Genomic DNA, 16,931 nt, shown 5'->3' with positions numbered 1-16,931 from the left:
GGACAAAAAAAATCAAATAACCCATATGCCCTTCAGTTTTTATAAAAGTTTTACCATATTCAAAACAGCCTCAAAACTGGTACAATGCACATCTAACACTTCTCGCAACAATCTGCTGTGAATTTTGATTTGAGCAAAGAAAGTTCTAAAAGAAGTGGTTCTTTTAGATTCTGAGATTCTAAGATTCTGAGAGTCTGTGAATCTCATAGTTCCTGCACTGTCCTGGAGTGTGTCAGTTGCATATGTGGGTGGCTGAGACAAGCAGTGACTCTATTCCAGGCAGCCCCTGGCTATGGAGGAAGTAGTCAATGGCTGCTGCAAGCATGAAGCAAGATTGGCAGCAAGACAGAAATGTAGCAATTCTAAGTCCAGTAGTCAAAAAATCAAACTGGATTTATTTCCTCTGGACACTCATCCAAATTAGCCAGGAGTCATGGGCCAGAATCTCTGGTTAAAAGCATGGAATCTGAGAGAACCCTGAGGAAGGAGCTCCCTGACCTTTCCAAGGAATGTTCTGATTAGGGAGAGAGAGAGAAAGAAAGAGGGGCTGAGATTTCAGAGAAGGCTGTCCGTGTAGTCAGGCTGGGTGTAGTCAGAAAATCCAGAAACTTGTCCAGACTCCTCAGTGTCTCTCTTTGGAAACACAGGAGAGGCTTTAGACCTGGAGTCCTTGGGTCTGAATCTCTCCCGCTTCGTGGCTCTGCTATGTTCACATGTCAATTAGATTGCCAGTGAGTAGTAACACTGAGCTGGCAACACCGAATGGTTGCATTCAAGGCATGTGGGGATGGCGGCCGCGTAAGCAAAGGGCCAGAGATGAGAAGGTGCCTTGTTCCTCCAGGGAGCTGAAAAAAGTGATTGTAGCTAAAGTGAAAGAGGGAGAGGGAAGAGATGGAGCTGCTGAAACAGTGGGAGGCCATAACAAAGGGCTACCCATGGGGAGGGGAGAGAGCCTAGACCTGAATGAAGCCAGTCTGGCCTAGAGCCTGTGCTTTTCACCTCTGTGTCCCCCTGGGTATAGACAGGTCCTTAAGGGAGAAGAAGAATGGATGTCACTACATGAATGGGTCTCAGAGGTCTCCCGTTTCCAGACCTGAAGTAAGAAGCCTCTCCAACCAATCAAGTATGGAAACTCACCTCTTCCCCCCAACAGGGGGGGACATTTTCCCCTTAAGATGTCAGTATTGTGTGAAAGCAGGACAGGTTTTAATTTTAGTTTCCCTTACTTATTCTGGAGGCATTGTCAGAAATAAGTGATAACTCAGTGAGCTCAGGAGATTTGGGTCTGAGAAAATCTCCAGCAGATGAGCACAGAAGGTCAAAGATTGAGAGGGGATTTGAAGGGTCTCCAGAGGAATGCTCTCTCGTGCTCCACGTCTCCTATGGGAGAGCATGCGTGAAATTAAAGGGAACACTTGAAGCAAACACCTCGAGCCATCCCTGCTAGATGATTTCTGTGGTCGTAATTACAGATGCAGTTGGGATGGCCAGGCACCCTGGCCTCTAGGCAACACAGTGTTGATAGGGCCAGAGGAAGGCAGAGGAAAGGACCTGGATGTTCAGATCAGACAAACCTGCCTTCATATCGCAGCCCTCATGTTTAACCATCATACGACCTGGCGTGAGCTGCTTGACCTCCCTGAGTCCTAGTTTCCTCATCTTTAAAATGGAGCTCTATACATCCACAGAGAACTATTGTGAGGATTAAATAAGATGATTGATTTAGGGCACTTGGTACATATCCCACACCTACAGGGGTTACAGTAAACAGCTACCAATTTTTTTCCCTTCCTTTTTAACATACCTTCCTCACATAACTCAGTTAAATATACATATATACAGTAATAAGCTGCATAACAACGCAATTTGGTCAGTGCTGGTTTTGGTCAATGCTGGACCGCATAAACAGTGGTGGTCCCATAAGATTAGTATCATATAGCCTAGGTGTGTAGTATGCTGTACCATCCAGGTTTGTATAAGTGCACCCTGTGACGTTCACACAATGACGAAATCGCCTAATGATGCAGTTCTCTGAAAGTCACACGTGACGAGATATATATTATATATATTTTATATATATACCAGTGATTTTTATATATATACTAGTTCTCTCTCCTTGATATATTTGCTTTAAAATTCCTATTTTGATAGTAAAAACTTGCTTTATTTATTTAATTGAGCATGCGGCTTAAGAGCAAGCAGTCTGAGATGGCTTAAATTATTTGTTTTCATGTGTTCATGAAAGCTTAAAAATGGCTCTAATGTAGGGTCTCATCATATGTGCCACTACATTTACTTAATCACTCAAAGACTTACCTGTAAGAAGAGAAAATTCTATCTGCTTTGCCTTTTTCTTTCTGAAGAGCCGATATATACTCACCTTAATTATGGATTCAGAGCAGATAGTTAGCACTTGGTGAAAATATTTGTTGTAAAGCATGACATTGATTTCTCGTTCGTGAGTGTGAGGAATCTGTTTTGTGTCTTGTATCATCCTAGTCAAAGGATACATGTCCACTACACTAGATCCTGGAACAGAAATAAGAATCTCATAGCTAAACAATATCAGAAGTTTGGAAACAGCCAATCAGTGGGATTAGTAATATCAAGGCCTAGCAATCTAAGGAGGTGAAAACACACTCATTTACTCTAGAACATTTTTCATAAATAAAGCAAATGTGATTCAGCCAGAAAAATGCCTTCATATTGGGCTTCATTAATTTTCAAGTGCAGACGATTTGGATTTCATTGATATCCTCTTTCAGTAACCCCTATTTCCCTGTTTTTTATGGTCTACTTTTTTCCTTCCTGCCTGCTGCACGCCTCTCCATCTGGTGCACAGTAATGACGGTGACGGTCAGCCTTCTGCTGAAGGAAAGCTTCCTTAAGTGATTGGAATGTATTGTTAGAGAACCCTTTTCAACCAACGGATGATGAAGCACTCTGTAAACACGGTCTTATTAAATGTAAAGAATGAGAATGACTGGAAGCCAGTGCTTGCAGCATCGATAGTAAATAAGATTAATTTCCCAATCACCATAGTGAAGTAGACGGAGAGCTGGTACTCCTTACTTGTATTTTTCTAAAGGTGTTTGGTTTTACAATAATATTATATACTCCAAGTATGATTGAACTCTCAAAATCAACTAACTATGTATTCTGTTTTAGTGTAATGTCTAGAAACATAAATAAGAATCTCAAAGCATTTCATGCCTCAAACAAAAAGAAACTTCTTTCTTATTATATTGACGTGGAAATTAAGTTACCCAAGGCTGACCCTTTGCATTGAGTTTCTCAAGTCTCTCCAAAGAAATCTCAGCTTTAGGAAAAGTTTCAGCAGGAGTTACTAACCACTTTCCTAAGGTGTGTGCATTTAAAATAACGTCCTCTCGTGTAAAGCGGGACTGAAGGGCTATTCTGGTGATATTTCCCAATTCAAGCACCTCAATATGGAAATATCAGAGCAGTGTGGTCGCCAGATAATCAGACAACTCTTGGAGCTTCTTGGGCGACTCTTGAGCACTGTACTGACGGTAACTGACTTCATCCAGGACTGACATCAACAAAGCGAGACACACTTATGGACAAATGGCCATCCTCTACATTTTTGGCTAGTTATACCACTACCACGGAAAGCATGTAGTACAGAGAATGAATATGGATTCAGGAGTCAGAAGCTTCGGGACTGAATCCCAGCTCTATGTTTCAACCTTGTGTCCTTCTACTAGTCAGTTGAACTGTTTGATACTCAGTTTTGTCATTTCTAAAATAGGATAAACAATAATTCCTACCTCACACGGTGGTTGTGCAGATCAAATGAAATTAAGTACATGGAAGCATTTTGTAAAAGAACTATACAAATGGTAGTTGTCTTAATTGAGTGATAATAACTACAACAGTGACAGTAACAACAGCATATGCGACACAGCCCTTCCAGAACATGGTGCTGCTGTCACTGCAGTCTGGATTGCTATGTGTGACTGCTTCGTTTGAATCCAAGCATGATGTACAATCTGAGAGAGAAGCTTCATGGAATTCTAATGTCAGGATGACAGTCGCAGTCAACGCATTCAATTTTAGCTTTTAGTGATTAAGCAATATGCAGAGCTCTATATTTTTGTAAGCAAAGTACTATCAGAATTACATAAAAATTGGGAAGAAACTTTGATTTTCTTTTTTTTTTTTTTGTCTTCTTACTTGAGTCCTTAGTTATTCTGATGATAAATAGGATGGAAATGCTGAGCCCAGTAATCAAGCATGCAAATTGGGGCACTAAGGGAGAAAATTTGCTTGCAGCCACCGGCATGTTATTTTTAGAGGAGGTAATACAGAGGAGCATGCCTACAACTAGAATTAAGTTCTGTTTGACAAGGTGGAAGATTACCTATCACGCATGATGTACTGGTTCACTCCCTAATCCAGAAAAACACCCCAAACTTACAGATAATTATATTCTCCACCAGCAGAGACAGCACCAACCTCCTCCCTGGCCTAATGAATCCCACAGGAGCACAGAGCAGGTCGTCAGAGGGAAAATGCTTAGGGAATGCATTTTGGGTTGGTGTTCCAGAAGGAAGTACTGTTAATATGGTTCATTTTCTTCCCAAGCCTGAGGCTATGCATATGGACAATGTTAAACCTAAATGCCTAGGAGAGTCTTTTGTCTCTTTAGTAAGCTTGTGTTTCCAAGAGGCAATGAGAAAAGGAGGCACCAAATCCTTTGGCATCAGCACTGGGGATCTGTCTGTCATCTGAGACTCTATCCTCTCTCTTTACTGTTCTTCGTCTAGAAGCAAAGGCAGGTGGGAGGGTCAGCACCGTCCTTCTTTCTTTTTTTTTTCTTTTGGTGAGGAAGATTGTCACTGAGCTAACATCATGCCAATCTTTCTCTATTTTGTATGTGGGATGCCACCACAGCATGGCTTGATGAATGGTGTGTGGATGCACCCTGGAGATCCGAACTCGTGAACCCTGGGTGGCCAAAGTGGAGTGTGCAAACTTAACCACTATGCCACCAGGCCAGTCCCAGCACCCTTCTTCCTGAGTAACTATCTCACTACCAGAGTGCATGGGGCCAAATTGCCTTGATGAATAGAAGGAACCTTGACTCAGCATGCTGATGCAGCCACTCTAAGATGGAGCATATTCCTGCTCCCAGGAGTCAAAACACAGCTGGATTGGCCGCCTATGTAGCAACAGGTTACATCCCACTTCTCTGCTTAAGCCATGCCACATCTTCCTAGATCCAAGAACTGAGAGCACTGACCTGGTCTTTTCAGAGCAGTACAGCGACACATTTCATCCACCCAGCCATGGAACGATAGGAAGGAGGGGAATTGAATTAAATATATACTGTGATGAATTACAGTTTATAAATTCCCCTTCTAGTTTGTGTCAAATGCTAGTTTAAAAAAGGTTAAAAATTGGGGCTTGCCTGGTGGCTCAGTGGTTAAGTTCACGCATTCCACTTCGGCAGCCCAGGGTTTGACAGTTTGGATCCTGGGTGCGGACCTACACACTGCTTAGCAAGCCATGCTGTGGCAGGCGTCCCACATATAAAGTGGAGGGAGATGGGCATGGATGTTAGCTCAGCAAATCTCAATCTTCCTCAGCAAAAAGAGGAGGATTGGCAGTGGATGTTAGCTCAGGGCTAATCTTCCTCAAAAAAAAAAAAAAAAAAAGGTTAAAAATCAAGATATGAGTTTTGGTTGCCATTAATTGGGTACACTTACCTGTAACAAGCATGCCGTGATTGGAATCAAATATCATGGAATAAATCTGCATGTCTCCTGGTCCTCCCTGGCTGTCGTGGAAGACTTGTAATAGTGACAGAGTCTGTATGTCCCACACCCTGAAAACCTGGGGAATAAGGAACATAGTTCACCACATTTACACTGTACCTTCCCTGCTCAAAGCTATTTATGGGAGGCATTTTCAGAGTCTGGAATATGCTCCCAGATACTCACTGCAAAGTATGATTTATATGATGAGCACACCTTTGCTAAACTCCAGTTTGGTTCTTGGTTCAATGATTGTTCATTAATATCAGAGGAAAATAGCAGCAGTGATTAAAAAGTTGCTTAAAGGAACTGGATTTTTCTATCATTACAGAAGGGAGGGGAAAGACAGTATTTATTATTCTTGAAGAATTTGGAGGAATAATAAAGACTGCTCATGACTTACAGTGCAATTGAAGCCACATTTCTCTTTACACGATGGTTTAGAAAACAGAAGACTATATTTTAGGGGGAGAGTTTCAAATTGCTTTCATGACTTATGAAGGTGGGAACACCTTTCTAAATGAGATTTCTAAGAACTTCCCCTCTTCCTGCCCAGGGAAGAATTATGGAAAGCAGTTTTTATGGTGTAGATATGGCAAGTGTGTAGATATGCAGATGATGTAGATATATAAAGAGTATAGGGAAATAGGGTACGAGAGCTCTGCTTTGAGGGAAAAAAGAGAACTATGTAATTACTCAAATAGAACTTAGGTTGATAGACGAGAATAGAAAGAACAATGAAGTTCAAATTCAGCAAAACTAGGTCAAGTTTACCCTTTGTCACTTGAAATAACTGGTCTTAGTCTTCTTCATTATTCTCTTTTTTTAGCAAGTTGCAGTGTGATTGAATTTCAGAAATAAGTGTGATTTGATCAAGGATTACATTTCCTAGCGTGCGTCAGCCTTAATTAACATTTTCATATTATAGTAGTTATTGTTAACCTATTAAATTGGAGTGTTTGTTGAATAAATGAGTGATCATTTTATGGAACTACATATAAAACTCTAATAAGGAGTTTTGTTAACAGAGAAACTGACTTCTAACTTGAGACGCTTATATGGAGTTAACAGAGTTGAACGCTTCACTACCGCCAAGGCAGGTGGGTCCTTCTGTGTAGGAGATGCAGGGGTCTGAGTCACGTGATTTGGGGAACTGCTAAGGAGGCTTTGCGCAAACGTGCACCCTCTGTAGCCAGTGTTCCTCAGAACTTGTACAGTTGGAAGTCACTTCCTTTGTTCTAGTAAAAATGCAGATTTGGAGGGAGTAGCTAGAACACTGAGCCTAATCAGTCTTTTGTATCATAAACTCCGCTCGAGTTGGTTCAATTTTATTGCTTTGGCTGGGACGCGTTCACGGTTGGCAGTCTACGCATGTGTACGCACCCTGAGTTGTGGTTGGTGGAAAGAACAAGGGACGAGGCGAAAGAAGATTTGGGTTTCAGTTCTAGTCCAGCGTTTAAATTCCTTGAGCTCAGTTTTGTCGTTTCTAGAACGCACACCAGCACCCTTCACTTTGTAGAATCGATGTGAGTGTGTTTTGAAATCTGTGATGTTCTCTATAGAGTAACTCTGTTTCTTTTTTATTTCTCTTTTCAGTGTTCAGTTCTTTGGGTCTTTTGTATGTTTTTAAGGAAGTGATGATGGCTGGGCTGGCAGAAGGCACAAAGATCTTCCTCATGGTGCCACCTCTCTCCTCTAGGCTTTCCTGCTGCCTTCTCCCCATGTGCCCTCTTTGTTACTGTCATAGCATCTGCTTCCTATTTCCAAAAGCCCCTTTATCTTTCTGGTCTCACTGCAGTCACACCTACTCTTCCTATCATCTACAGCTAACTCGTCCTCTGTCTTTAAATCTGTCATGAAGAGAATTAAAAAGCTAGACTTCAGGTCAGAATAGCACAATAAGTTTATGCCTTGATGTGCATTTCTTCTCCAAACACAGAGAAATAGTAAAGAAAATACGAAAAAAAGAAAGCAAAAGGAAACAGGAAGTCTTCACAATAAGATATATATCTCTCTGTAGATCTAAATAAGAGAGAGAAACAAAGCAATGTCTGGGCTGCAGCAGAGGCCTGGGCACTGGGTCTGCAGCGGGCACTGGCAGCAGAACAGCTCCTGCGGGGGAGGCAGGACCAAAAGCTCACTCACAGCTCCAGGGCAGAGCCCAGAGCAGCTCTCCCAGGTCAGAAAAAGGAGACTTTTCTCCTTTTCTGTTTTCATCTGGAGGTCTAGCTTTTTTTCTTGTATGGGACTAGTGAGAGGGGAGGACACTGCCTTCCGACCAGGAGCTAAACCAAGGCAACCTCTAGCCCAGGGGCTAGACCTGTCAGTAGCCTGGGGCAAAGGGGCCAGGTGGAGGAAAGTCATCGATGTGGAGGAGTGAGCATATGGACACACACACACACACACACATATACACACAAAGTGAGAGAGAGAGGGGCCTGCTGGGTGGCGTAGTGGTTAAGTTTGTGCGCTCCACTTTGGCGGCCTGGGGTTTGCAGGTTAGGATCCTGGGCATGGACGTAGCCCTGCTCGTCAAGCCATGCTGTGGTGGCATCCCACATAAAATAGAAGAAGATTGGCATAGATGTTAGCTCAGGGCCAATCTTCCTCACACACACAAAGAAAGTGAGAGAGAGAGAGATATAAATATTAAAAGGAAACTATAATTTTTACAAAAATGTAGAGAATGATATCTCTATAAACAAGTTGAAAAGGATTTCTTAAGCACAAAAAGCATGAGCCATAAAAGACTGATACATTTAACTAAATTAAAATTAAAAACCTCTGTTCAACCAAAGCAACAATCACAAAGCCACAAAAGATAGAAAAAACTCAAATGTTCACTGGCCAAGTTGGATGGCTCATATGTGGAGCATATACAACAGAATAGCACGCAGCAGTTAAAATAAAGGAACTTGAGCTATATGTAATAACACAGATAGATCTCAAAATACAGTGTTAAAGGGAAAAAAGGGAATTTCTGTAGGATTCATTCACTATATTCATAGAGAACATTGAAACATGCATATATTGTTTAGGGACACTTAGATATGTACTAATGGTATAAAAACATGGTACTTGTTCAAAGTTAACAAAAACTCAGCAAAAATGTATCTCCTTTGGACTGCTTCCACCGGTCACCCCTTCAACTTTGATGCTCTTCCTCTAGATGCCCACGATACCTGTCTGCATTAGTAGCAATTAGCAATTGTAACATGGTGGCGTACTCAGTGGCCTTCCCTACTGCTCTGTAGCTTCCTTGAGGGAGGAACCATGTCTGATTTGGTTCCATTTCCCTGTCTTCTGTATTCTTCTTGGTTTGCTTGGTTAGTTGGTTTTGGTCTATTTGCTTCCTTATTCCCCCCCTTGGTCCAGTAGGAATTTACCATGGTGCAGCACTGCATGGACATTCAACACTTTTGCTTTTTTGCTGAGGAAGATTCGCCCTGAGCTAACATCTGTTGCCACTCTTTGTCTTTTTGTATGTGAGCTGCTGCCACAGCATGGCTACTGACAGACAAGTGCTGTAGGTCTGTGCCCAGGAACTGAACCCAGGCCACTGAAGTGGAGTATGCCAAACTTAACCACTAGGCCACTGGGGCTGGCCCCAATACTTTTTTTAATTGAATAGATCAATTAATAAATGGGATGGCTTCAGAAAACATAATTCATTTACTTTATATCTTCTTCTTGGTGCTGTTGGATTGATTCTAACTCCTAGCGCCCCTGTGTACAGCAGAGTGGAACCCTGTCTGGTCTTTTTGCACCATCCTCTCCCCTTCCAGCACTGTGTCAGACAATGTTCGCTGCTATTCACAGGATTTGCATGGCCAACTTTTGTGGAAGTGGGCGCCCAGGTCCCTCTTCCTAGTCTGTCTTAGTCTGGAAGCTCCTCTGAAACCTGTCCACCATGGTGACCCTGCTGGATTTGAAATCCCAGTGGCATAACTTTCGGCATCACAACAACAAGCAGCTGCCACAGTATGACCAACAGACGGATGGTGTGGTTCCCTGACTGGGAAATGAGTCCAGGCCACGTGGTGAGAGCACTGGATCTTACCCACTAGACCACTATGGCTGGCTACTTTATCCTTAGGTGCTCATAATGTATTCGTTACTTTGGAGGAAAAGAGAGCAGCGATATTAATTAGGCTCTCCCGAGTCCAGTGCTCCTCTCTCACTCTCTGCTCCCAGGAGTTGACAGTGTGCCTGGGGTCAGTATTAGTGCTTCCAAGCTTGAGAGAAGAGAAGTGGCGCCAGGTCAGCCCTGAGGGGTTCCGGGAGGGCAGAAGACTTCAGACAGAGACTGAGTTGATGTAGAGAGAAAATCTGAGAGGACAGGGGCCTTCCACTAAAGAAGCCCCCGGGTGGCGGAATGGAGTGCTTATAAATTATGAATTAAATGTCGCATACGTGTATAGAGAGCTGAAATTACAAGAAATACTCACCTTCTAGTAGCAGTATGAATAATAATGATTTCCAAAAAAATTGGGAATGGAGTTATGTAGAAGGACATGTTTTTTTTTTACACTGGGAAAAATTCAACTACAGGCCGATTAAGCTTTGAGTATAAAATGGAAACTGAAGTTACTAATCCCAAAATATCCAAGAAAAGGACCATAGAAAGGCGTCTCCTGAAGCCTTTTGTGAGGAATAATTAATAAATAACGATGAAGTAGAAACATTTGAAAAAATCTGCATGTGTACATGCCAGGCGTGAGGATTGTTTTCATTCAACTGTGTTTCCTGGCTTTTCTTCTTGGAAACCGGATGCCAGTCACTACTAGCCAAAGGTATCAATAAAGTGCCCTTTTTTTTCTTGATGTGTGTTTATTATAGAGTGACTATAGCAGAATATCTGATGTCTGGGAGTTGTTCGTAGATACACAAAAAAGGAGTTATAAAAAGATGCAAAACTAACGTGACATACACAATTCGTTATGTATCAGATCGTTATGGAGCTCTGGGCTAGGTGCTACAGAAGCAAAAGACCAACAGAGACACGATTACTGTCCTTGGACAGGTCTCAGTCTGAGCCGAAGACTAGACAGAAGACAAACCATTACGAGGCATTGTAAGAAATGCGCCAACGGACGTTTAGCATCGTGCCATGATAAAAATTGCACTGGCAGAAATCTTTAGAATTGTAATATCATTTAGGTAGAGGGAAGGACATGAGGAATTCACTATTTTCTGATTTATCAAGGGAAGCTGGGAATTTTGCCTCTCTTCCTAATTTTACCCAAAGGGCACAAGAGGTTAATAAGATTCTAGTCCCCAGATGAATGAAATCGGCGTTCCATGATTTTACATTGGAAGAGCCTAAAAATAGCTGAGGTTGTGAAACTCTTTTGAAGGAAACATAATTACTACAGATGAATGGAGTATTGAAAAGCCAGGGTACGGACAACAGTGCGGTACAAATTTATGTTGGAAGCATCCAACATTATTTATGTAGGGAACTCAATGCAGAAATGTATTTGTTAAGTTCTTGCAAGTAACTGAACAAGAAGAAAAGTTTGTTTTTAGTTGTGTGGAACTAGAACTGTTAATTTTGTTATCTTGTTCTCACATTTTTCCTGTGTGATAACTGGCAAATAGAAAATGAAATGAAGACATCCAGTGTGTCTTTTAAAAATTAGCTTTTTAATTACCCAATTATTATATGTGCCTAGTAGACAATTTCAAACAGTACAAAAACCAAAGTCCCCCTTCCCACCCCCCCATTCCTTCTGGGCTCCCCGGCCCACTCCTTAGGTTGATCATTGTCGGAAGACACTGCCTCTGGAGGCAGACTACTCAGCTGAATCCTGCTTCACCACTTACTAGCTGTGTGACCCTGGGCAAATCACTTAACTTCTCTGAGTCTTAGTTTTCACATTTGTAAAGGAGATCATACCAGTACCTATCTCACAGAGTTATCGTGGACGTTAAATGAGGTCCCATATTTAAAAAAAAAAGGGCTTACATCTATACTAAGGCATATTTGACTACTTAGATTTACCTCATTCTTTCAATAGCTGAATAGTATTCCATTGGATGAGTGCCTCATATTTTATTTTAATTAGCTGCTTATTGTTGCACGTTAGGCTATTTCCTTTATTTTCTCCTAGTGAGGCAATAGTGAGCCTCTGTGTACTGGTAAGTTTGTAGAGTAGTGTAAACTTAACTGTTTTCTAAATTCCTAGGAATAGAACATTTGTGTCAAAGGGTGTTAACATTTTAAGTTGTAACAACAGCTTTCATGATTAGGTCCAGTTACCTAGGAGAATTGAACTGGATGTTTTTATAACCACCAGCTTTTGTCATCAATGATTTTTGGCAGTTTTGCTTTACTTACTCAACTAGATTTTCAGCTCCTTTGGGCAGAGATTACATCAAAAGGTGTGCAGGCACAGCCCTGATACAATGTGAGGCCTTCAGGCTCAAATGTGGAGCCAGTCACGCAGTACGAAGTCAGGATTCCCTGGGTAGCCCTCAGCCACAACCCGTTTACCAGCCAAGGAACAACGTCAGGCTTTTCTGGGAACCACATCTACTAAGAGATGAAGGTTAACGTGAACAGAATACCCAGATGGTTACTTTAGGTGGGCCATAGTGAATGTGTGTGTGTGTGCAAGGGGTCTGAGGGCTCTGAAAGCTTATAGGAGTGGGAGGGTGAGAGTAAGTCTAGAGGATACAGTAGTCTCATAAAGACCCTCTGAAACACAATATGGACCACGAAGGAAATTGTCTAAAGGGCAAAAACCAAACCCAGCAAGCTTATCAGATGCGCAGTAACAGCACAGTGGCCCCGGCTACGTGAAGAGACAGCGAGAGGCACAGACAAAAGGAAGCTTCAGGTAGGACGGGATCCCCCTCGTCTGTGCAGGCACATAGCTCCCATGGCTGAGAACCATCAACAGGGTCTTCTTTTGAAGACTGTCAGTGAGCTGCCCTGGGGTGACAGACTCAGGGAAAACAGCAAAGCCTGTTCATAAGCAAAGAGCAATGCAAGTTGAGTATAGAAGCCCAAAGCATGTGCCTTCACTCCCTTTCCTTACTTTGTACTTTTTCTTACCAAATGGCCACTGAGATTTTATTGGCGAAAGCTTCCTAACGTATACATGTGTGTGTCCTCCCCAGAAAATTTTCCTCCAGCCACTCCGAGGAAAGTTTTGAGACAAATAACATTGACTCCCGAAAATGATGCAAATCACAGTTCACCCAAAAAGGAATGTCCCAAGCAGCAGAGCAAGGACAGAAGGTGGCACAGTTCTGGAAGTGGTGAAACGAGGCTCTCAATCACGGACACATCCAATTATCCAAAAGTAAAACAAGCCAACCATCTTGACCTTACTTCATTTACAATAATCCCGCACAAAAAGAAGGTACAAGGAGCAAAAGCCAGGAAAGACTTCTGAGCTTCACAACTAAAGACAACATATTTTAGAGGGTCGCACTTCTTTCTATCCCTGGGTCTACTTCAAGAGCACACATTTCTCACTCACCAAAGAGAGACAAACCCCATGTTCCTCTCAGTGAAGGGTTCATGGAGGACATGGTATTTCACTAACTTTTAAAGGATGGACAGACTAGCTGGGAGCGGGAGGAGTGTTGTCTCAGACAAAGGTGGGGAAGCACAGTGTTTGGGGAAGAGTGTGGTGAAGCTTAGAATGTCCGAAGGTGAATAAGGAGAAACAAAGTTGGTAAGGAATTCTAGTTCCAGACCACAGAGAACCTTAAAAACTAAAAAAAGTTTGGACTTTACTTGTAAGGCATGACGTGCCCTTGGAGATATGTAAGAAGACAGGGACGAGATTATCCGCAGGTTAGGGGATGAATAACATGACAGAATAATATTTGGATGGTTTGCAGATGGAAATGACTGTGACGTGGGGGGACGACAGCCCCTTTTAATACGGCTCCCTCAGCTGGGAGCCCCTCAGTGGGGCTGCACTAAGATCATGGCTCTGGAAGAAAAATGAGGTGATCAATATGAGAAACATTTCAGAGACTTGAAGACTGGCTTATGGTAGGGGTTAGGGAGGCAGAAGTTTCGAAAGTGACATTGAAGTTGGTTATGGTTCACCAGGAAACAAATGATACCATTAACAGCTAGAGGAAAATCAGAAGTCAGGAAAGGAAGATCTGAAGTGGAAAATAAATTCAGTTTTAGATATGCAGGAAAGTTTTAAAGGATAAATAAGAACTGGATGGGGGCCAGCCTGGTGGTGCAGCGGTTCAGTTCGCACGTTCCACTTCTCAGTGGCCTGGGGTTCGCAGGTTCAGATCCCGGGTGCGGACATGGCACCGCTTGGCACGCCATGCTGTGGTAGGCATCCCACATATAAAGTAGAGGAAGATGGGTACGGATGTTAGCTCAGGGCCAGTCTTCCTCAGCAAAAAGAGGAGGACTGGCAGTAGTTAGCTCAGGGCTAATTTCCTCAAAAAAAAAAAAAAAAAGAACTGGATGGTTTGTAGTTGAGGAAAAGGAACCTTGAAGACAGGGAAATTGGGCATAAGAAGAAGAGAAAGCATGGCTGATGAAACAATGTTCTTCTTGGTGCAGTTTTTGATTAAGAGCATAAGAGGAGAAGGATGATTTAGGTAGGAAGAGAAACACTCATTCTTTGGCAGGAGGAAAAGAAGTGAAAGTAGGTTAAAAAAATACAGAAACATTTTGAGGTAGAAATGAGGGAAATCAATAAAGTGACCTCAAAATTCTCAGTTTAGTAGGAGGTGAGGTAGCTTGCGGAGAGTGAGAGTGGCTTCAGGGCAATGGGAGAGTAGAGAAGATTTGTTTAACCCTCGTGGAGACTTTTACTCAGCGGCCGGAGAATATAGGTGACTGAGCAGCATCTGAAGTGTGGGTGTTTTAGAAAGCCTCACCTATTCTGTGCCATAGACCACATCCAAAATCTACACCTGTGCGGTCACAAAAGAGGTTCACAACAAACGTGGGTAGGTCAACACGAGTCCCATCCCCACCGGGGAGCGAAGAGAGCACAGGCCTTTCTGATAATTGCTGACGTTTATTGAGGACTGGGTTACATGCTTGCTGCACTGTCCCATGTAACCTTCACATCAACCCTATGAGGGAAGCACTCTATTCTCCTCCTCAGCTATCTCAAGTGACTTGCCCAAGGTCCCAACCTTCAATTGGCAGAGCCAGGGCAGATGTACCCAATTTTAGAGGCCATTCTCTTAGCCACGCTGCCTGTAAGCGAGACCATAGCCTACTCTTCATCTAGGACAATGTCTTAGACAGGGTCATGGGTGAAATGAAGTCCAGCCAACCTGCAGGCCGGGCTGGCAACCTGTCTGGCTCGCTCTAACCTTCTCCACCTGGCACCTGATTTCAGGATGTTGCTTCTTGCTCTGACACACCCACAGCCTAGTCAAACTTTGGCTTTTCTCGGCTTCCTTCATATCACTTCCAAAGTGAAAATTTAAGAAAAATAGCAACTTTTAAACACCCATTTGCAATCTGTTATAAATCATCAAAGCGTGTATATCTCTCCTCCTCATAAGAAAAAAAAAAAAGAAAGAAAAAGAACCCTTGTTAGCCAGAGTTGTGCTTGAGATGGTTGCCAACCATTGTTCTTCTTGGTTTTGTTAATGAAATGAAAGGAAGTGAAGTTTATATTTCTCTCTGCAGTTTTCAATGTTTGTCAATTCTTCAGGAGCAGTGGCTATGACATAGCTGTTAAACACTTGAGCTCTGTGACTAGAAATACAATTTTAGCAGTTGGAGGAGAAATACATTTTTAACAGTTGCAGGAGAAAATAATATGCTGGTGGAAAGGCTGCAAAAACTAGGAGGAAGGATGAAAATCTGTTTTAAAACCTGGGGAAAAGGCATGTAGTAGGCACAGGACTAGCCAGTGATTTATTAAAGCTTGACGTGATGAAAGCTAATTTATATGAAGTAATTTGAAGGAATGTTAGATGAGTAAAACCTGTTACTTGTACTGTAATTAATAATAATAGTAATGATAGTGACAATAATAATGACAGCTTCAGCAAAAACATGTATGTGCCTCGTTTGCTGTTCCTTCTGCCTAGATTGCTCTTTTCCCAGCTCTTCATGGGGCTGGCCCCTCCTCCGTCATTCAGGCTTTGGTGTTTACGTCACCCCCTCAGACGTGATTTTCAATCACACTACTTTATTGTGTTTTCTGTCCATTATAATACTTATCACACTGTTTTCCTGCAAATTTGTTACTTTGCTTGCTTGTCTCTCTCTTCCCCTAGAATGTGAGCTTCCTGCGAAAAGCGCCATGTCTGCCTTGTTCAATGTTCTCTCTCCAGAACCCAGAACAGTACCTCACACACCGTAGACACTCATGAAATAAACGCCTGCTGAATAGGTAAATAAATGACCTCATTTAATCTTTATAACAACCCTGTGGGCTAAATACCAGTCCATTTTACACAGAAGAGACCGGGTGGAAAGATAGTAAGGAGTTTGCCCAAGTGGACCTGCTGGGATGCTTGAGCGAGCATCATCTTAACACTCCTTCCATTTAAAAGAAATTGGAAAGCTGCTCCCTTCTGTCTCTTCACCGCTGGGCATGAACTTTTGGTAGAAAGTTGGCCTAAACTTTCGCTAGAAAGTTTTATATATATATATATATATATATATATATATGTGTGTGTGTGTGTGTGTGTGTGTGTGTGTGTGTGTGTGTGTATATATATACATATTTAACTCCCTAGAGGAGAATTCATCACAGGTTTTAGTTTAGTGTCTCAAAACCTTCACTGTCTTTCCAGTACCTTTTTAAAAATTAAGAAAATTTCAATTAAATTTAATTAAAATTAAAAATAGTTTCCTTATTACAAAAGCAAAGCTTATTTACTGTAAAAAAAATAGATAAGCAAAGAAAGAAAAAGAAAAAGAGAAAAAAGAAAAAAAGAGAAACCCAGAAAAAGAAAGAAAAAAATGTGAAAAAGAAAAAAATGTAAAAGTCCACAATCTTGCCACCCAGGTAATCACTATGATCTTGCCGTTAATCATCCCTGATAACATATGATAGACAAAGATATATTTTAAAATGGATTAACTTCTTTCCTACTGTTTTGTTATGTTTCACATAATATATTGTTCGGATATTTTCTTATCAGTATTCATCTATATAATGTTGAAAGTCTATATGATAGCCCTGC

The 16,931-nt window shown here is 41.9% G+C and overlaps 1 protein-coding gene across 1 annotated transcript in view; it reads right to left on the bottom strand.

Annotated features, from left to right (window-relative positions):
- The window catches only part of WDR64 (WD repeat domain 64), a 115,825-nt gene that overhangs the window by 48,606 nt on the left and 50,288 nt on the right, over positions 1–16,931 (bottom strand). The window contains exons 11-12 of the mRNA XM_014858920.3: positions 5,733–5,859; positions 2,381–2,529 (exon numbers count right to left, since the gene is read on the bottom strand). Coding sequence (XP_014714406.1) covers positions 2,381–2,529; positions 5,733–5,859 — 276 coding nt within the window. The remainder of the gene's footprint in view (positions 1–2,380; positions 2,530–5,732; positions 5,860–16,931) is intronic.

The sequence above is a fragment of the Equus asinus genome, chromosome 30, assembly GCF_041296235.1.
Source record: "Equus asinus isolate D_3611 breed Donkey chromosome 30, EquAss-T2T_v2, whole genome shotgun sequence".
Taxonomy (NCBI): Eukaryota; Metazoa; Chordata; class Mammalia; order Perissodactyla; family Equidae; genus Equus; species Equus asinus.
The sequence above is the reverse complement of the archived record's forward strand: the minus strand, read 5'-3'. Positions and strand labels throughout refer to the sequence as shown.